This window comes from Grammomys surdaster, unplaced genomic scaffold (genome assembly GCF_004785775.1).
Source record: "Grammomys surdaster isolate TR1022 unplaced genomic scaffold, NIH_TR_1.0 126178, whole genome shotgun sequence".
Taxonomy (NCBI): domain Eukaryota; kingdom Metazoa; phylum Chordata; class Mammalia; order Rodentia; family Muridae; genus Grammomys; species Grammomys surdaster.
The window spans coordinates 8,509,699-8,531,949 of NW_021620984.1; the positions used below are offsets into that span (position 1 = coordinate 8,509,699).

The 22,251-nt window shown below is 39.6% G+C and overlaps 1 protein-coding gene across 1 annotated transcript; it reads left to right on the forward strand.

The window, feature by feature from the left end:
- The first annotated feature begins 206 nt into the window (after positions 1-206).
- On the forward strand, positions 207-19,998 carry CUNH4orf47 (chromosome unknown C4orf47 homolog). The gene is made up of 8 exons (XM_028757705.1): positions 207-382; positions 2,200-2,376; positions 3,497-3,716; positions 5,956-6,093; positions 6,183-6,258; positions 11,292-11,471; positions 17,389-17,558; positions 19,787-19,998. Exons 2-8 carry the CDS (start codon positions 2,277-2,279, stop codon positions 19,851-19,853), a joined length of 951 nt encoding a protein of 316 aa, XP_028613538.1. The 5' UTR covers positions 207-382; positions 2,200-2,276; the 3' UTR covers positions 19,854-19,998.
- The last annotated feature ends 2,253 nt before the right edge of the window (positions 19,999-22,251 follow it).

Consider the following 22,251-nt stretch of genomic DNA (forward strand, 5'->3'; position numbering starts at 1 on the left):
ACGGAGCGTACCACACGAAAACTATTCTTAGATGGCGGGGAAACGGAAGGCTTAGCTTCGAGAGATTTTGATTGGCTGAGACTTTTGTAGTCTGTGGATTTTCTTCCATCTTTGCAGACGCGCTGTGCTGACCCGACAGTTCCGAGGCCTCCGGTAGCGATGTTGGGAATGGGTTCTCCCGTTCCCACGGCAACGCGGCTCAACAAGCGCCAGCTGCAGCTTGCGGAACTGTGCGGCGCGCGCGCCTCTGCAGCCGAGCCCCAGGCTCCAGCCCGGGCACAGGCGCGTGGCCCCGAGCTCTTCAAGCTCTGCAGTGGAGTGATCCCCGACTGGAGCAGAGTCCATCTGATCCTGGTTGTGGGATTAGGTGCCTTTTGGAGAGGTGACTCGGCCTCGCGGATATGGGTTTTCCTTAGCTATCTGCCAACTTCATGCCACCTTTCCCCAAGGGAATAACTTAGACATCGGTTCATTTATTTTCTTCAGCTTCTCCCTTTTAGCCAAACTTTTTTTTCCCTTAGTGTAGAAAAGGATTTATTGAGTAAATTGCAAAGGTGCAGTCGGCAGGGCTGTAACAGAAGAGCCTTCTTATCCAAACTTTTAGGAGGGAGCTTGCCATATTCTACTTGGGTAGAAGTCCACGATTTTCTTGTCTGCTTGATTATAAACCAAGATTTACGCCTTTTAAAGTCTGTTTTCCTACGTCTACCTGTCCAGAAGGAGAGGATTGCAAAGCATTTCTTAAATGTGTGAATGAATTGCTTTGTAAGGTTTACTTAAGAGTCTAAGGTCGGGACAAAGTTGAAGGCACTGGTCGTGCAAGCGCTGGGGCTACACTGGTAAATAACTAAAAGGGCTTTGTCGTTCTAGCCAGTATGGAGGCTAGGCCAGAGGTTCCCTTGATTCCAGGAGTTCCTTTCCAGTCTGGATAGCTTTACCACAAGAACGTGGTGAGAAGGATTCAAACTCAGACCAATGGTTCCCAGCTGTGGAGCCATCAGTTCACTGGGTCCCTACACCACGAAAGTTAGATGACCATTAATGAAGCTTGGGAAAGTGTTAAGCCTGAGAATCTCGAGGAGAATCTCGAGGAGAAGAGAGCAAATTCATGATTGTCCAATTAAAGCAAACAGTATTTTGGTGTATGCCCCGGACTAGCCTGCTGGATCTCTCACTCTAAGTCTAAGGGATTCAGAGAGCACCCCTTACCGGTGGGTTTAATTGGTTTAATTGCGGCTGGCTTACAGGTTCAAAGGCTCAGTCCATTATCATAAAGGCAGCACCCAGGTAGATGGGAGGCTGGAGGAGCTGCGAGTTCTACATCTTGTTACAAAGGCAAGCAGGAGAAGACTGACTTTTAGGCAACTAGGATGAGGGTCTTAAAGCCCACACCCATGATGACACGTTTCCTCCAAGAAGGCTACACCTACTCCAACAAGGTCACATCTCGTAATAGTGCTACTCTCTAGGCCTCTTGAGGTCGTTTTTATAAGAGAGATGAAATAAATGTTCACAGGACTGAGAGAGTTGGATGTTACACATTGTAAACAAACAAACAACACACACACACACAAAACAATGAAAGGGAAGGAACAAGGTTACATCATGTGAATTGGGTAGCAAGTTTAGTGTAGGCTGAAAAATATTTTGCAGTTTACATATCAAAGTAACAGGGATTTATCCTTAATTACAAATAGAAACCTCAACATGGAAGGACTTAACACAGGACAAACAGAAAGTTAGTCTTTAACTACAATAGGAACTTACTCTTTTTTTTAAGACTTATTTATTTTTATTTATATGAGAATACTGCAGCTATCTTCAGACACACACCAGAAGAGAGCATCAGATCCCATTATAGATGGTTGTGAACCACCATGTGGTTGCCGGGAATTGAACTCAGGAAGAGTAGTTGGTGCTCTTAACCACTGAGCCGTCTCTCCACCCCGTGGAACTCATTCTTAACTGCCTTAACTGGAAACAGAAACTTTAGCCTGTAAAGTATATTGTTCCTAGTTTGGTCTCACAAAGGCTATGCACAAGCTGATCTGATGGGGGTTGTGGGGGTATATAAAAGAAGTGAACCAACCAACCAACCAACCAACCAACCAACCAACCAATCCAGAGACTTAAAATAATGTCAAATAAATAGTTTGACATTTAATAATCATTCTTTTCATTAAAAATAATTTCCTGTAGTTTTCAGTGTAAAGTAGGATTTTGCTGCAAAAGAAGATCTAAGAACCTTTGGGAAGTTACCACCCCAAGAAGCAATCATGCCGATAGAAGGCGGGAAAACAGATATGGAGAGGGTTGGCCTCTTCAGTGAAATGGAATACATCACCGTGGGTGACAAATATGTGTCTCCATTTAATCGTGAGTATCTTTGGTATTTTAAAATATTTAAATAGCATGTATTTCCAATATAAAAATTTTAATTATATACGTCTTGTCTTAGGGTTTTACTACTGTGAACAGACACCATAACCAAGGCAACTCTTATAAGGGCAGCATTTAATTGCGACTGGCTTACAGGTTCAAAGGCTCAGTCCATTATCTTAAAGGTAGCATCCAGGCAGATGCTTTCTTGTTACAAAGGCAAACAAGAGAAGACTGATTTTTAGGCATCTAGGATGAGGGTCTTAAAGCCCACACCCATGATGACACATTTACTCCAACAAGGCTACACTTACTACAACAAGGCCACACCTCCTAATAGTGCCACTCCCTAGGCCAACAATATTCAAGCCCCCCACACACAGGTTCTTAGTGAATATGGGCCCCTAAGCAGAGATGGGGTTCCTCTGTGTAGCCCTGGCTGTCCTGGAACTCACTGTTGACCAAGACCGTCTCCAGCTCAGAGATCCACCTGTCTCTAGCTCCTGAGTACTGGAATTAGAGGTGTTTGCCACAGTATATAGAGGAGAGGATTGCTTCTATGTGAGTGTGTGGAACCCCCTTTATTACACAAAAGCGCTGTTCCCTGCTGACCATGAGGGACCACTGGGCTAGATGATCTTTTAAGGTCTCTATGAGCTCTGAGGTTCAGAGTGTTTAATACTTCACCCCAGCTCTGCGTGATAGTGCACGCTTATAATCCTAGTTTCTTCCAGAAGCAGAGGCAGACAGGTCTCTGAGTTCAAGGACAGTCCGATCTACAGCATGAGTTGCAGGAGCTCTGGGACTACACAGAGAAACGCCATCTCTAAAACAAAATAAAAAACAACAACAAAAACCAGCAACAGCGACAACAACAAAACAACCAAGTTTAAAAACAACAACAAAAACAGGCAAAAAAAAAAAAAAAACCCAACCCTCTTCAGCCCAAATGTTCAAACATTTTCAACAAAACCCTTTAGGTTCTATATCATGGTTGCCCGTCATGCAGAGTTTTTAGTGTTTTACCAGTGCAACCGCTGAATTGGCTCATCATTTTTGTTTTAATTGCCTTTAATTAGGATTGAAGTAAAGATTATAATGCTCTTTATCTTTGAAGGACCCTTTAATGAGGCTGCAAGCAAAAATAGACAGATGCTACCAGGGGGAACCAAAGAAATGTCCAATCTCCAGGCAGGATACTTTGATTCCCAGTTTACAAGGATTTTTGAGGGGGAAGGCTATGTGAATTTGAACCAAGTGAGGAGACGGTATATGCTGGCTGAATCCAAAAAGAACCTAGGCAAAGCCTTCATCCCTAGTAGTGGAGAGAAAAAGCCGTAAGTACTTTGGGGAAATGTCTTACCAGTCTGCTTTGACTTTCTCTAACTCAAAGTAGATGTTTTCCTGTAGGATTCAGTTTCTTAACTATAGATTGTCTTAGATGGAGACAGTTACTTTGGGTGATGCAAACTGATAGGTAATTTTAAATAGATCTTTATAATTTTTTTATACTATCTGGGTCACTGGTCTTTATTGTTTTATATAATGAAAACCAACTAAATAATGAAGTTATGTATTTTTTTTTTCAAAAAATTTGCAAAAGTAATAATGGGGAAAATTCCTAGGGTAACCATGTTTATGCTTTTGTATATTTTTTCTGCTTATAAAAATTATAAATAAGAATGTGAAATGAAGAGAAACCATTTTTAGACACAGAAAATAATTTATCAGTGTTACATTATTTTTAAATAACTATAATGATAACAATCATGGGATTTTCCAGTAGCTGGATTGAGGCAGCTGTCAATGTGAAAATTCTTTTTTTTTTATTTTTTTATTTTCATTAAGCCACAAGACTCTAGTCTCTGATATAGCAAAGACTTAAAATATGATTTTCATTCACACTTGATAAGTTTGATTTTCTCAGTTTAGAATTTATGGTAGGTAAGGACTGATCAAAGTCTAATTTCCTGCTTATTTTCTTGAATTTTGTGAAACTTCATTTCTATATTTCAGACTTCCATCTAACAAGTACTCTTTCATAAATGTGATATTTTGTTAACTCTTTGAGAACTTCATACAATATATTTTAATCACATTTGTTCTTCTCCCTCCCCTCTTCCATTTCTTCACCCCTCACCCCACCTGAAGAGTTCAATTTATGCTGTTCACATACTCTTGGGTGTGGGGCCATCCACTGGAGCATGGTGAACCCACTAGGGGCCACACCCTTAAAAAAAAGCCAACTCTCCTTTCCTGGAAGGCATTGCCTGCCCATAGCTTCTAAATTAAAGGGAGCTCATCTGCTCCATCCTCTTCTGTGTTACCATGTTATTGGCTTGATCTTGCAAAGGTCTTGTACATGTAGCCACAATGCATTGAGTTCTGGAGTATAGTGGTCCCATCATGTCCAGAAACGCTTTTTGCTCTGGTCGTCCCCAACCTCTGACTCTCACAGCCCTTTCACCCTCTGTTCTGAAGTGGTCCCTGAGCCCTGTGGTGAGGAGGTACTACAGATGTCCCATGTGTGGGTGAACACTCTACTGATACTTATTTTCTGCACTTTGACCAGTTGTGAATTTCTGAGTTAACCACTGTCCTCGGCAGAAAGAAATGTCCCTGTTGATGTCTGAGAGCTGCATTAACTTATGGGTATAGAGGTAGAAAGGTAGAGAGCAGTTTGATTCTACATATATTTAGCAGAATACTTGTGGCAGGTTCACCTCCAGGAACTGTGAGATTTCTATCAATCATGGGTTCTTGGCTAGATTTACTCTACCAGGCATGTTTCCTCCTGTGCAGTGAGAGGGCCTTGAATCAACCAGAAATCAGTTGGTTATCCCTGTGGGTTCATGTCACTGTTGTACCTATGGGCATAGTTTGCCACACTGCTCATTATTGCAGTTCATAGCTGGATGAGTCTGTTGATGACTTTTGACTACAGCAGGCTACGTAGCCCCTTTGGTACTATGAAAAGTAATTATCAAGAAGGAAGACTCCTGATCAGTACCAAGTTAATTTCTCCATCTTCTGTGATTCATATATATTCACCAGTAGGGTCTAAACTATCAAGTTCTAGTGGATCTCCAAGAGTAATGCTGATAGCCTATATTGTTTGACTAAAAATTGAGGGGAGGTATCCCATAGCTGATATTAGGCTTTTTATTTGACAACCTATAGCTTCTTAGAGAAATATTATATATCATATATATTCCATATATTATATATAAAAGATATGATATATTATATATATATATATGTATATATATATACATACATATATATATATATATAAATATATATATATATATATATATATATATATATATATGAGTTTAGTTGTAGTAACCCTACATAGGGGATATATAGCTATATGAATCATAGGGGAAACCAACTGATTTCTGGTTGATTCGAGGCCCTCTCACACCACAGGAAGAAACACATATTTGGTGCAATAAATCATCCAAGATTTCTGCTTTTTAAAATCCTTTAAAATAAACTTGTGGTGAAATAAATATATAACATGAATTTGACATTTTCATATCTTCTTTTAAAAAACTCCAAATGGCATTGAAGAAGTGGAATGGGAAGCTATTATGGAACAATTGGTGGCCCTGTCCCATTCTTTAGTGCTCAGATAAAACCCAGGGACAAGTATCAGCCACCAGGAAAGAATTTATATACCAACCCAGGAAAAAAGGGAACTGGATATGGGTAAGATATTCCTAGTACTTTATATAATTTGTTTTGAATTTACAAAATCACCTGAGCTCTCATTCACTATGACCTATTCCTTTTTTTAGCTATGCCAATGTTACCATAGGCAGGCAGCTTTCACACTCCTCTGACTTATACGATGCAGCAAAACAGAATTATAAGGTAAAATCATGTGTTTTGAACATTTCAACCTTTATTTGTCCAACTTTGAAAATTAACTCACAATAAAATTTTATTTTGTCCTGTCTCTTTTGTTCATGGGGGTATCTGTGTGTTGATTAGCAAATATTCTAGGCCAGCAGTTAGTAAAACAAATAGTGTCTGATAAAAGATGGCCACAGTCAAGTAAACACAGGAGTCTTAAAATATTTTTATGTGGGGCTAGAGAGATGGCTCCGTGGTTAAGAGCACTGGCTGTTCTTCCAGAGGACCCAGCTTTGAGGCCCAGCTCCCACATAGCAGTTCACAGCCACCTGTGACTCTGGTTCCAGGGTATCCAGTGCCCTCTTCTGGCCTTTGTTGGCAACAGGCATGCAAGTGGTTAACAGACATACATGTAAGGCAAAACACCCATGCGCATAATGTTTTTAAATTGCATTTTAATAGCAAGCTTTAGAATCATATGAGTGTTAGCATTTCTGATGCAAAGGCCACACTGCAGGGCAATGTAATCAGAAGTCTTTGAGGGAAGATCTTGATAGCTTATAACCTGAATTGATTCCCATGAAAATTAATTTTTAAGAAACAATATCCAAAGGATAATGTCCATAATGGTTAAAAGACCATTGCTCCAGTGCGGAAAGAGGAAGAACTCTAAGTTCTACAGGGAAACAGGATACAAAGCAGGAGGGGACTCCAAGGGGAGTGAAAACCCAGAGAGCTACAGCATGTGCCTGTGGCTTAGGGTTTCCGTTGCTGTCATAAAACATTGATAGCAGCTTGGGGAGCGAAGGCCTTAGTGAAACTTACAACTCTTAGGTCCCACGCCAGCACTAAGAGACATCAGGGCAGGAATTCAAGTGGGACAAGAACCTGGAGGTGGGAACTGAAGCAAAACCAGACACTGCTTCCTGGCTTGCTTAGCTTGTTTTCTTAGAGTACCCAGGAGCAGCAGCAAGGATGGCAGCATTCAGGAGCTCCCATGTCAATCACCAAGTAAGGAAATGTATTACAGACTTGCCTAGTGGCAGTCTTTTGTTTGTAATTGAAGAAAACCTTTTTATTCCATGTAAGATATTTTGATCATGTTTTCCCCTCCCACAATTTCTCCACAATCATCCTTACCTTCCTGCCCACCCAACTTTATGTTCTCCCTCTTTTAAACAGTGGTTCTCAACCTGTGGTTCAAGAACTCTTTAAGGTCACATAGGTACCCTTCATATCAGATATTTACATTACAATTCATAGTCATAGCAAAATCACAGTTATGAAGTAGCAACAAAATAATTTTATGGTTGTGGGTCACTATAACATGAGGAACTGTATTAAAGGGTCATAGAGTTAGGAAGGATGATAAACTACTGCTTTAAAACAAACATAAAACAAAAAACACACAAAAGTCCAAGAAACACACACACAAACACACACACCTCACAAACCAATAAAAGTGGAAATCAAAATAAACAAGCAAAAGACCAATAAGATAAAAAGTACCTAAACAAATCAAAATCAGGCAAAAAGACTACAAAAATACCATTGAGTTCATTTTGTATTGGTGGGCAACTCCAGGGCATGGGGCCTGCCCTGGAGTGTGGTTAAGAAGCCCAGTAAGACCTCACTGGAGAAAACTGGCTTTATCTTTGCCAGCAGACATCAAATGCTAATGGCTTCTAGGTTACAAGTGTCTACATCTCCCACTCACTGCTGGAACCCCATCTGGCTTGAACCTATGCAGGACTTATGGATACCACCACAGTATCTGGGCTTTTATGTGTAGCAGTCCTGGTGTGTCTGGAAGCCACTGTTTGCTTGGAGCCATCCATTACCTATGGCTCTTACAGACTTTCTACCTCCTCTTCTGATCCCTGAGCCTTGACAGGAGGGAGGGCTTTGGTGAAACATTCCATTTAGGACTGAGTACTCCAAAGTCTCACTCTTTGCACACTGTTCAGTTGTGGATATCTGTTTGAATTATACACTACAAGAAGAAACTTCTCTAATGGGGGCTGAATGAGACACTGATCTATGGGTATAGCAATATGTCATTAAGAGTCATTTTATTGCTTTATTTATTTTTTTATTTTTAGCAGACTTAATACTATTGGGTATTCTTCTAGGCAAATGACCTATCTAGATTCTTGGTCACTTTGGCTGTGTCAGGTATGGATTCCATCTCATTGAGTAATCTTTAAATCCAATCAGAAAGTGGTTGATTACTCCCAAAATATTTGTGTCACAATTACATCCGTATATTTTGGAGGCAGATTGCTGTTGTAGGTCATGCAGTTGGGAGATACTGATGGAGACTTAAGGATGAAGACTTACTGATTCTCCTCCCATGGCATGCAGAATACCTTCCAGTACTGTGGACATTAGCAGGGTAAAGCTTGTAGTTAGACACCAGCCTGATTTCTCAGTTTTTGATGACATAAGTACTGTCTTCAACAATAGGGCTGTACCATCATGTCGTGGAGAGTAACATATATAGTCTTATCAATAGCCTATATTGCTTGGGGTTTTTATGGGACTCCTTTGGCCAACATCTCAACGAGACCCTCATTTCTGGTACTAGAGATTTCGGTAGCATAAGCTGTCTAGTTGGGACTTTGTCTCCCCTGTTATTTATTGACTCCCATTTCAATATATGTATGAATTTTAGGAAGCAGCTTATAAGGTTCTATAAGGCTTCTCAAATGACCTACGGTGTTAGTTGTCTCTCCCCTTATCCTCCTATACCCCTCACTTCTATGTCCCCCTATTTAATCCTCCTATTCTAATTTCCCCCTCATCTTTCCATAATATTTTCTATTTCCTCTTTCTTGAGAGTGCCTCTCCTTTCTGCTCATCCCTTACTAGGCCCTTAACCTCTGTGGTTATTCAGATTGTAGCATATGTGTAAAGGCTTAAAAGCTATCATTCACATAGAAGAAAAAACATATATTTGTCTTTTTGGGTTATCTCCCTCAGGATGATTTGTTTTTTCCTAGTTCTGTTCATTTACCTGAGAATTTCACATTGCTTAACAGGTGAATAATATTCCATTGCATAAATATACCATATTCTCATTGTCCATTCATTAGTTGCTAGACGGCACAGGTGTTTCCAATTTCTGGCTGTTATGACTAGAGCAGCTATGAACATGGCTGAGGAGTGTCCTTGGTGTAGGATGAAGTGTCCTTTGGGTACATGTCCAAGAGCAGTATAGCTGGGTCTTGAGGTAGATGGAGTCCCAGCTTTCTGGGGAATGGCCACACTGATTCCCATAGCTTGTACTCCTCTCATAATGGGCGAGTGCTCCTCTTGCTCCACGTCCTCACCAGCATGAGTTGCCATTTGTTTTGTTGATCTTGGCCATTCTGACAGGTAAGATGAAATCTCAAAGTAATTTTAATTTGTGTTTCCCTGGTTAAACATTTAAGTTCTCTAGCTGATTGTCTTTTGAGAACTCTCTGCTTAGTTCTATTCCCAGTTTTTTAGTTGGCTTATTTGTTTTCTTGATGTTCAGTTTTTGTACTTCTATATATATCTTTTAGATACTAATTCTTTAATAGATTTGTAATTGGCAAAGCTTTTTTTTCTATTCTGTAGACTGCTGCTTTGCCCTATGTTCATTGCTGTACAGAAAGATTCAGCTTCATGAGGTCTTATTTATTAATTGTTGTTCTTGGTAGCTGCACTGTCAATGTTCTGTTCAGAATGTCCTTTTCTGTGCCAAGGAATTTAAGTCTATCCTGTCTTTCTCTTTTTATCAGATTCAGCGCATCTAGTTTTATATTGAGGTCTTTGATCCACTTGGAGTTGAGCTTTGTTCAGGGTGATAGATATGATCTGCTTGTATTCTTCTGTATACAGCTATCCCAGCTACCCAACATTTGTTGAAGAAGCTGTCTTTTCTTCATTGTGTATTTTTGGTTTCTTTGTCAAAAATCAAATGTTTATAGGTGTATGAACTTATATCTGGATCTTCAGTTTGATTCCATTGATTGATGTGTCTGTCGTTATGCTACTATACATTATTATGGAGGCATTTTTCTCAACTGAGAGTACCTCTTTCCAAATGATCCTAGCTTGTGTCAAGTTGAGATAAATCTAGCCAACACAACCTACTAATGTCTTGTCTTGAACACTTTAATCTCATTTAAATTGTCCCTATTCAGTTTGTTAAATGATGAAATATCAAATTTCATGTGTGTAAAAATGTAAAAAAATCAACATTTTATCTTTCTAAATCTGTATTTCACATTTTTGCTATTTTATCAAAAGCTAGCAATTTTAAACTTGGTTCTTCCACATAGAAAGGATTGTAATATAAGACTGTGAAAAAATAGCTTTTGCTTTGCTTGAGTATTAGGTAGCTAGAAATAGTATCATATGAAAATGTTATAATGTAAGCACTAAATATTTTTTTGTACTTAGAATTAAAAACTGGTATTTACTAAGGGCCAACCATGTGCCAAGTTCTTTCTCTACAAAATCTCACTTAATCTTTAGCAACATCAAGGGGAAATAGTATTCTTATTTACAGTCAAAGATGTGACACCAAAGGTCAGCAGTTTCCATTAATACTTGAAAAATGCTAAAAAGCAGGAAGGAGCTGGGATTTCACTTAGAGACCAAGCCTTTCCTTCCTGATGACCAGGAGTGTAGTAAAGACTTGTTCAGCTGACAGATTGTTAAATCTCAAGTAAATTCTGTCCAAAATGAGAGCTGTGCTTATTCATCAGCAGGCATGTCTCATTCCTTCTTCCCTCTGTCCCTCTGTCCCTCTGTCCCTCCGTCCCTCCGTCCCTCCATCCCTTTCTCCCTCCCTCCCTCCCTCCCTCCCTCATTCCCTCCCTACTCTCTCCCTCCTTCCTCATTCCCTCCTTCCTTCCTTTATCATCCTCCTCCTTTTTTAACCATAAAGTTGAACATAAGGGAATGTTTTCAACAGCACACCCAGTGGCATGTGTTTTAGAGTCTGCACATGTACAATTAATTTAGAAGGTGATTTTGGTCTTGAATTGTGTCTAACTTTCAAACGCTTTAATTTACAGAAAGAAAGTGAAGAACACCATCGACTAATCAAAGGGTCACCTTTCAAGTTGAATCTCCACCCAAAGGACTATTTTGATACTAATCCTTATTTTTTAGAGCATCCTTTACCTCCAATTAGGAGAGAAGAAAAGAAGGAATCTTCTTTAAAGCCCTTTAAGCCCTCCTCTCCTGGTAAAAAGGTAAAACTTTTGGAATGAGAAGTAATTGAACATTATAAAGAAACAGAATCTCAAGCAGAGGGTAGGGGCGTGTCTGTAATCTCTGTCCTACTGTAGCTGAAACAGGAGGATTTTTGGGTTCAAGTCTAGACTAGGCTATGTAGCAAGGTTAGAGGGGATGAGGGAGAGAAATAGAGAATGTGGCAGTTGGGAGAACCTGTGTTTTGCTATCAAATCATTAAAGTGCACATGTAAGCCTTTCTTTGTATGATGATTTATGAGATCATATAATGCCACAAATCTCTGGGGAGATAGCTATGATGACTTCAAGTTGGATCCCCATCACCCAGGCAAAGGTGAGCCTGGCAGCATGCTCATGTAACGTTAGTGATGGGTGTAGGGTAGAGGGAGGAGACAGGCCAATCAGAGAGGGCTTGCTGGCCAGCCAGTGTAGCCAAGAATGGGCTCGAGATTTAGAGAGAGCCCTGTCTTGAAAAAGTAAGGTGACACGTGGAAGAGGAAGGCACCTAGTATCAGTGTCTGACCTCTACATGCCCATGAACAAGCATAGCTGTACACAGAGCACACACACACACACACACACACACACACACACACACACACACACACAAAGCATGACTGGAATAAAAAAGGTGTTACACCAGAACAATTCCTCTTTGCTTTGGATATGTTTGAATTTCCAGTGAAGCTTTGAAAGCCATCATGTAAGTTTTGAAACAATGAAAGTAATTGTCTCCTGCTGCTTCTTTCAGAAGCTTCTGAGTGGTGTGCATAAAAACAAAACTGCTTGGACTGTTTCTGAACATTAGTTGAACCTTGGACTTTCTGTTCCTGGAAGATCCTTCTCCTCTTGCTGTAGACTCTACTAGGGTGCATATGCTGTTTACATTGGACAGATGTTTTTATATGCTAAGAATTTATGTATTTTTGTCTTTGTATTGAAATACTTTCTCTAGTCTGTTGCATCTATGTATGTATGTATATTCAGGTGGAGGGCACTAGAGGGTATGAGATCCCTGGAAATAGAGTTTCAGAGAGTTGTAAGCCACCCAGTGTAGGTGCTGGGAACAGAACCTAGGTCCTCTGAGAAAGCAGCCAGTGTTCTTAACCACTGAGTTATCTCTCAAACCCCAAAGGGTTATCTTTATAAAATCAAATTCCCGCTTTTGAGAACACATTTCTTAATTTATATTCTAGCTGACTGGTGTATCTGTTTGTTTTTTCTGTATCGTTTTTAGTTGCTTTTATAGTTAATGTTAGGTAGTCTAATCTTTTCTTGCTTCTTGAGATTGAGAGTCTCATGGTCTACCGACTGAGGGTTAAAAATACAGATTTTACTTATTGATGCTACCTTAGAGTGATGTCATACAATAGATGATGTGTTTTGTCTTATAGAGTTTGGAGAACTGAGATATTTACACACATGGATGCACCATGCTATTGATGCATGCTCAGAATTCCAACAGGCGCTTGCCTTAAACTCTAAAAAGGATGATTTTAAGATTAAACATTTATTAGAGATGATGCTATCTTGGAAATGCCTTTGCAAATCAAAACTGATGATGCTGAAGCATATGTATCCATTAGGATAAAACAATTTTTTTGACATTATGGCATAAAACTGAGACAACGTTAAAGAAAGCTGGTAACCTTACTTGGTCCACCATCACAGACTCTTCCAGTCAGGACTTCAGTTAAGCCCTCAACTTTCTCAGCATGGAGAGACTAGACAACAAATGCTATAGCTAATTTTCTTAAGACTGACTCGACTGTTATCCCAATTTGGGGGTAGGGGAGCCAAAAGACAAATGACACTCCAAATCAACAGGAAACAATTTAAATCCTAAACAATTTAAGACTTAATTGTCAGACTATAAGTATCTGGTCTTCAACCCCATCGAAGACCTGAGAAGGAATAAATATTATCTAAGTAGGAAGTGCAGGCAAGCAGCTTCCAAAATTATAGAAACGTCAGAGAAAGTTGGCTGTCTGGTTAGTTACCCAAAAATTTCTCTGAGTTATCGGAGCATCAACCTTATGCCCCAGTATATCTGGTAGACTTTTCTGTGAAACAGGAATAATGAAAGACTTGCCTATCTTGTTCTTGCAAAGCTTGGCAGTTGACTTTCCTGCATCCATATTTGTCTAGTTTGGATAGCATACTGTCATCAGTTGAAGCAAGGGCAGTTTCCTGCCCAGTGGCAATTGGCCATGTTTGAAGAAAACCCCATAAGGAGATTCTTTGATGCTTATAATCTTTGAAGCATAAAGGGGTGCTATCAGGAGCTGATATATCTCAAGTTAAAAGAAACATAAAATAATAAAATGTCTTAAAATGCCACATTCTGTAGGTCTCTGAGGTTTTTGAAGACCATCTATCTAGTATATCTGAATTGGCAAATATTGCTTGCTACTAGCTATTTATTATCTGGTCAACCTAGGAAGCAAATTTCTGTTAATTAGACTAGTATCTAACATGACCATGAGTTTGATTGTCTGCTAACTTGCATTTCTTAATTATGCTAAACAGTTTGTAATAGCAGCCCTTAAAAGGATTGGAACTTATGTTGCATTTTAAAGAATCACTTAGGTACAATGTCTAAAACAGGAGTTGAAAAAATATATATATGTATTATGTTGTAGCGAAATATAGCCTCAAATTTGCATCAAGATACCAGGATCTATACCAATATAAGATTTTTGGCTTGTTAGTACTCTCTGGTCTAAAATTAGATGCAATAATCTACCTTTTTCCTATTATTCTTATATTATTCCCATATTACCCCTTCTCTTCATCCCTTCTCTCCCTTTCTCCTCCGAACATTAGATAAGAGAGAAAAGAGGAGGGAAAAGAGAGAAAAAGAAATCCCTGAATCTAACCTCCCTTACTGTTTCCTCCCTGACCAAGACCAACTTGGTTAACAATGTGTAACCAACTCTCCTAAAACAACAATAAACATTCATCACCCACTGAACAACCATAACACCTCTATCCCACCTTTTGAGAATGGGGCATAGTTCTATGTTTCCTGTTGATTTGGGGTGTCATTTGTCTTTTGGCTCCCCTACCCCCAAATTGGGATAATAGTTGAGTCAGTCTTAAGAAAATTTGCTATAGCATTTGTTGTCTAATCTCTCCATGCTGAGAAAGTTGAGGGCTTAACTGAAGTCCTGACTGGAAGAGTCTGTGATGGTGGACCAAGTAAAGTTACCAGCTTTCTTTAACATTGTCTCAGTTTTATGCCATAATGTCAAAAAAATTGTTTTATCCTAATGGATACATATGCTTCAGCATCATCAGTTTTGATTTGCAAAGGCATTTCCAAGATAGCATCATCTCTAATAAATGTTTAATCTTAAAATCATCCTTTTTAGAGTTTAAGGCAAGCGCCTGTTGGAATTCTGAGCATGCATCAATAGCATGGTACATCCATGTGTGTAAATATCTCAGTTCTCCAAACTCTATAAGACAAAACACATCATCTATTGTATGACATCACTCTAAGGTAGCATCAATAAGTAAAATCTGTATTTTTAACCCTCAGTCGGTAGACCATGAGACTCTCAATCTCAAGGTTGTCGATTTGAGCCCTACATTAGGTGCCATATGTTGAAATGATTTTATGGAGGAGGGATTCTGCCCCACTCCAGCCTATATAGCTCTGGAATATAAGACACAGAAACCTGGTAATTTTATTAACAAGCTGTAGGCCTAAACTGGGCAGGATCTGAACTATATAACCCTACATCCCAGACATGGGCCCCATGCTACTCACCGTTTGAGTTTGCTTTATTCCATGTGTGTCCTCAGGGCAAGCATCTCTTGGCTACATGCTCATGGTCCATCCTGCAGCATGGTTGACTTTCTTCTTCTCCCTCTCCTCTCTCCTGTTCATAATCACTACCTGAGACCCCCTTACTTAATCTCAAGTCTCTTCTTTCTCTCCTGCCTAGTCATAGGCTCTAGCCTTTTATTATCCAATCAGAGATTATTAGGGGGAGCATTCTTTGCATCACATTGGTTAATACAGTGCCCATGTCCAGACCACAACCTGATTTGGGGGCACAGAACTCAGCACCTGAATACACAGTGCACAAGATCAACTTCAACATATCACTTTAGTGGTTCTTAGTTCAAAATGGCCAATGGCCCTGCCATAATCTTTAAGGGATTCTCAAGCAGCATCCTTCTTGAATCTCACTATCCAGGCCTCCATCCTTTCCATTACTCTCAAAATTCTTATCTTCCAAGCTCCCACAAAATAGCCTACTGATTTCTGACCACTCAATAGCCTTTCTAACTCAAAGTTCCAAAATCCCTTCCATATTCCTTCCCCCCAAATATGGTCAGGTCTGTCACAGCGATACCTCACAACCCTGGTACCAATTTCTATCTTATTTAGGATTATTGTTGCTTTGATGACACACCATGATCCAAGCAGCTTGGGAAGGAAAAGGTTTATATCCACTTACAAATCTGTTGCTGAGGGAAGTCAGGCCAGGAGACTAGAGGGCCTGGAGGCAGGAACTGGATCAGAAGTCTTGGAGGAGAATTGCTTACTGTTCTGCTCAGCCCACTTTCTTACACACACTCAGACCACCAGGGATGGTACCTCTTACAAAAGGGTGAGCCCTCCCATATCAGTCATGGATCAAGAGAATGTACAAGAGGCTTCCTTATGGACCAATCTTATGAGGCATTTTCTTGATTAAGATTACTTCTACCTTGTGTCAAATTGATATACACACTAGCCAGCACAGTATCTCCTTTGTAGAATGCATTTTATCATGACCTATTCAAGATTTCTTGGATATTTGTGTTTCAGCTAATAGTACATACTAGTATTAGTTCTTTCATAGGACGCTTCCTAAGGGTGTTTGAACATTCTGTGATAACTATGAAACAAGGACTTTGAAAACAGAAAACTATTCTGGTTATTAAAAATATGCATATAATACTTTGAGAAAGAGTATATGCACATAATTACTGTCTAGTTTTAATCTGCATATATTTGGCTTTAGATATTGCAAGCAAAAGGATTCTTAATTAAATGGACTATAATTTCACAGAATGAATCGGTTAGCTTGCCTTCTTCTTTCCTTCTTTTCTTTACATTACTATGGATCAAACCCAGGGCTTCACTCTCCGTGGGCAAATGCTCTGCCATTGAGCTCTATCCCTATCTTCTTTTTCCTCCTCCCCTAACTATTACACACCAACACACACAAGATCTAGTTAATAGAAGCCCAGGCCGACTTCAAAAGGAAGATCTTTCATCTTCGGCTCTCAGCTGAAATTACACCCATATGTCACCACATAAAATTATCTTAATGACTATATAGCATAATGATAAACATCCTGTCAAGTCAGTTTAACATGTCCAAGTAATTTCAGGTCGATATCACATAGGTAGGAAATATTTGCATGAACTTCTCTTACTAGACACTAAGTATATTCTGGAAGGGATCACATTTTCCTCGCACCATCTATGACCATGCTATTCCTTTGGGTGTGTGTGGGGGATTGTTAATGCTGGGCTCCCTATCCCTCCCATAGAGAAATATAGCTTATGTTTGTCTCATTCCTTCATCAATAGGCTTACTAAATCACTAGTTGATAGCTTGGTTAAAATTGTAATAAAACAACAATGCTTGGTAACAGAATAGAAGAACATTTAGAACATCTTCCACAAACATTTTCATCATTTTTATAGAAAACTACTAGAATTAAAGTGTTTAGATCCTACATAATTGGCAGCAGAGAGACCCTTTGCTGAGGTTTGAACAGAATGGAAAACTTTCCTTAAATGCAAAACCAACTCCATTGGCTAGAAAAGTACATATGAACTTCTTGACAATGCAATTTTATAGAAGCATTTTATAAACTGATATCAAACTATCTTGTTTTTGCTTATAGGCTGGTGGAATGAAAGCAGGAACATTTGAACCTTACCCAGCACACTCAGCTGACCCTTATGTGGTTAAGGTAGGAAAGACGATTTCTTTGAAAGGTGAAAGGATTTTCCACCCACCCAATGGACCAAAAAGCAGACCCATTGAAAGTATAATGGCGCTGAATGTCAAAAGGTAGGCTTAGCTTATGTTCAGTCCATAAACTGAGAAAGTTTAATACTTCTACCTTTTTGATGCCCTAACCAGTACATGTGCTTGTGAGCTGCCTGTATGGGGGCTCTGCTGGGTCCTTTGCAAAGCCAGCAAGTTCTCTAAGTCTTTGGTCTTCTCCAGTCTCATTGTACATATTTTTAAAATGGAAGATCTGAGCACAGGGGCTGGAGAGACAGCTCAGTGCTTAAAAGCACTGGTTGCGCTCCTAGAGAACCTGGATTGGATTCCCAGAACCCTCATGGTGGTTCACAACCATCTGTAACTCTAGATCCAGGAGATCTGAAGCCTCCTTCTGGCCTCTGCAGGTACCACATGGTTCATAGACATACACACAGGCAAAACACTCATACCCATAAAATAAAACCTTAAAAACAAGGTAATGTCAGCATATTGCATATTGCTGTCTATGTTATGGAAGGTATTCATTATGAGTCACTTGAGACAACTTGGATATTATGTACACAGTAATGTTAACTATTACTCAGCCACTGTGTGGAATCCTAACGACCCTTGAGAGTTCTGTCCCAAACTTTGAAATATCCACCTGTAAAATTAAGATATATTCTAGACAACTAAAAATATAAATGTGCTTTGAGTAGAGATATGTGTATATTATCTAATGCTGTCTAGTTTACAGTATTTGGTAAGAAAAACTGAAGCCTGTGTGGCCATAACTTGTCTTGCGCTCCTTCTTTATTTCAATGCATTCTTTGCTTCGGTCACATGAGATTCATATTGTGTCAACTGTTATTTAGCCTGCCTGCTACACTGCTAATAGGATGGTTCATCCTTCCCTCCTGCTTTCTACTGGCTTTCCCTACAGTCTTGGCTTATCTCCCCAGGCAAAGCTTCTACTGAAGCTCTCTCTATAGCTGGTCTATTGCAGATTGTTATTGTATGCTAGACCTTTCATTGCAGCTATTTTTGCTCATGTAGCTGTATGATTCTTACATTGTTAGGTAAGATGTTAAACTCGTAGTTATTTCTTGGTTGTTTGTAAACATCAATAGTGTTGACTACAGAAGGCTGTGTTTTCCTATTGCTTTTAACCCAGTGATTATTACATGTACATTTATTTTAAATGTCATTAGAAATATTGCAATTAATGTCTTTTCCCATGAACTCATCTTTTAAAATGTAACAACATTGCAAACACCTAGAATGTAATACACGCAGATTTTATGTCAAGTAATCATTTCAATATATGCTTGATTTCGGTAGCTGTAAAATCACCAAATGGTAAATAGAAGTGAAATTGTACAGATTAGGCAGAGTCTGTGGCTCACAAGGCAATGCCGTGATGGAAGGTCTTCATTAGATGCAGTGTAGAGCCAATGGCAATACTGCAGTGTGTCCTGACTCTTCATGTAGTTCAGATCAACAGGGTTTGGAGGTGTACCCTGTTGATAATTGTTGATGATGGCAATGTAGCTGATACACACACACACACACACACACACACACACACATATATATGTTGTCTATTCTTCAAAGTACTTTACAGTTTTGTAAAGTGAAATAGATTTTGCATTAACAAAATTAAAATGTTCTGCAAGAACAAATTAAAACTGAGCCATTCTCTAAGCAGCTTTTCCATACCCAGCCAGGTTAATTCAGTTACTCTGCATATTAGGGTACATTTGTTATTTAAGGTACTGCATTTAGGAACGATGTGTGGGCCAGTTGGCAGAGCATTGGATCTGTAAATAGGAGGCCTGCCCCCCTTATTCTATACCCTTTATCTTGTCCTCTTGTAAGCCACCTGCCACTGCTCTGCCACCTTCATCTAATAGAACAGATAATGAAACTGGAATTTTCTCCCTCACACCTACCTTCAATTAGATGGGGTGTTTTGTGGGTTGTTTAGTTTTCTGTGGTCTCTTCCATCCAACAGCAAGGCTGAGAGAGTTCTCTGGTGCACTCAGAATATGTTTAGAGCAGAGAGGCAGCAATTGACTGTTTTTCAGAAAACCCAGAAGTTTATTGTATGTTAGTAGCTTTATTGAAGTACTTAATAAGTATTGAGACTTATTGAAGTCTCTTTTTACTTGATCATAATCACCCTAAGTCCAGTTTCAAATCCTTCTACTAATTTGAAAGCTAATAAACTTATGGATACTAGTAGTGAAATGTATTTCATATTTTTTTCTGCTTCTTAGATTAAATGAGCATTTATTTTCTGATTTTAGGGCACTGAATGTGAAGAACTACAAGAATGCCTCCTCAGCCACGCTGGGAAAGCAGTTAGTTTTCTAGATCCTCTCGGAAGCTCAGAGAATACACAATGTTCTGAAGCAATGGCTCCATGGCAGTTAAAGGGAATGTAAACATGAGGCTCAACTCTGATATCCTACCTGATCTTAATGCTGTTTAATAAATAATGTTGGCTAATGACTTATGATGACTTAATCTGGACTTGCTGACCTATATTTTTAGATCTACATTTCTAGGTAGAATATAATCTTCAAAAAAAAAAAAGTCAAATCTTGAAGTGTAATCCATGAGGAATAAAACTTTTCTAAAGAGAGAAGACACACAGCATTATGTATGTAGTTTCCTGCAAAACAGCTTGATTACGCATTCTTGGACACACACCACTCAAATGTGACAGAGTTAGAGGCAATGGTCTGCTGACTGATGTCTTATCTCTGGACAATTTAAGACTGTACATTCCGTTCAGTTAGGATGTAGGTATGAGTTGGGTGGTTTTCTTACTCGCCATCAGTGAGTGAGGACTGAGACAAACTTTTTAGCCATCCATGAATCTGTGCTAGAAACCATCTAACAACATTGCTCAATACTTGTAACAAGGTTTGTAGATGTTAACTGGACTGTGGAAGAATTAACTAATCTGACAGAACTCATTGGCATAGGAAAGGACTTCCTGAACAGGTCCCTGAAAACACATGTTTTAAGACCAACAATTTATAAATGGGACCTTATCGAACAAAAACTTCTATCCAGCAAAGGACAGCATCATTTGAACAGAGAGGCATCCCACAAAATGGGACAAGCCCAAACACCCTTTATTTCCCTCAGTTAGGTTTAGTAGACATTACAAAGGAACAATGGACTGATGCCCTGTTACTGAGACGCCAGATGGTTGCCCACAACATAGCCATTCTCATCAGTGGAAGAAAGACTGACTTTCCAACCCTGTAAGGAAGGCACACCTTGAATCACACCATAGTTTGTGCCTAAGCACCAATAAAGCACCGGTCACTTGCCAGCATGTTTCTTAAGTTAATCTATCCTATCGCTGAAAGCGATAACTCCGTGGGGCACACAGGAGGGAAGCTGGGGGAGTAAAAAAAGAACTTAGCACATATATATATATATATATATATATATATATATATATATATATATATATTTGTATTAGTCTCATATCCTTGAATTCACCATCTGGTGTAACAACTATAGCTTGGGATTTTGGGGGAGGATGACCATTTTTAGCATTTCTGGACATCACCTTGCCTTCAGCAGAGCAAATTTCAGGTCTCTGAGACCAAATCCACCATGGGAAGGCAGGAAGAAGAGAAGAGGGGAAAACTCTCTACTAATTATACACCTGACAGGATGAGCACACCTCATCAGGGAAGCTCCTTGTAGTGGGTGGATATATTAACACAGAGACCCCCCAACTGGACAATGTGCAGAGACAGAGACTTTGGAGTGCTCAGCCCTGATTGGGGTGTCTCTATCACACTCCTCCTCCAAGGATTCAGGGATCTAGGTGAAGAGAAGGCAGAGAAATTGTAAGGTCCGGAGGTGGTGGATGATTCCAAGGCAACTGTCTTCCAGGCATGACAGGACAGGTGCACACATGAACTCACAAGACCCGCATAAGTTCAAGCCACAAAAACAATTCCCCAATAACAGCTGCTGGGTGAGGGATTATCAGTTTTCTTCAATAGTATGATGCTGGGCATGTCAACCACATTTCCTGGGTAGGCCAGAAGCTCAAGAGCAGTTGGCCAACACAAATTGGACTCCATGTTTTCAGCAGTCTTTTGGTTTTGTGTGTTTGTTTGTTTATGAGAGAGAACACAAAATTAGGTGGGTAGGGTCTGGGAGGACTTGGGGGTGGTGGGAAAGATGATGATAAAAATATGCTGTATGGAATTCTCAGAGAAGAAATTTTGAGACACACAAGTAACAAGACATTCTTTTTGTTTTGTTTTGTTTGTTTGTTTTTGTTTTTGTTTTGAGACAGGGTTTCTCTGTATAGCCCTGGCTGTCCTGGAACTCACTCTGTAGACCAGGCTAGCCTCGAACTCAGAAATCCACCTGCCTCTGCCTCCCAAGTGCTGGGATTTAAGGTGTGTGCCACCACCGCCTGGCTGGAACAAGACATTCTCAAAGCAACTAGAAAGTTCAGCCCTAGTACAGTATAGGTTTTTGAAAATGGTACCAAGATTGCTCTTTCTATAGCTACTGCTTGATCCTTTTATATGTAAGTGTTGCAGCTCATACCAGCTATATATGTATATAAATGGCCTGCGCTAGCTATGTATATTGGAACAAATTTTTGAGTCTTTTCTTATCTGTACTATTTACCAGAAAGAATTCTGAGTTCAAGGTGTACAGCCAGAGGTGGGAAGCCAGGCATTCTGGTTGCCTAGAGCTAGCAAGTTCTTACATTGTGTTCCCA

Excerpts from the sequence above, each read along its gene's own strand:
- CUNH4orf47 (XM_028757705.1), top strand. The coding sequence starts at position 2,277 with ATGCCGATAGAAGGCGGGAAAACAGATATGGAGAGGGTTGGCCTCTTC. Across the intron at positions 2,377-3,496 it reads ATATGTGTCTCCATTTAATC|GACCCTTTAATGAGGCTGCA; the intron begins GTGAGTATCTTT and ends TTATCTTTGAAG. Across the intron at positions 6,259-11,291 it reads CAGCAAAACAGAATTATAAG|AAAGAAAGTGAAGAACACCA; the intron begins GTAAAATCATGT and ends TTTAATTTACAG.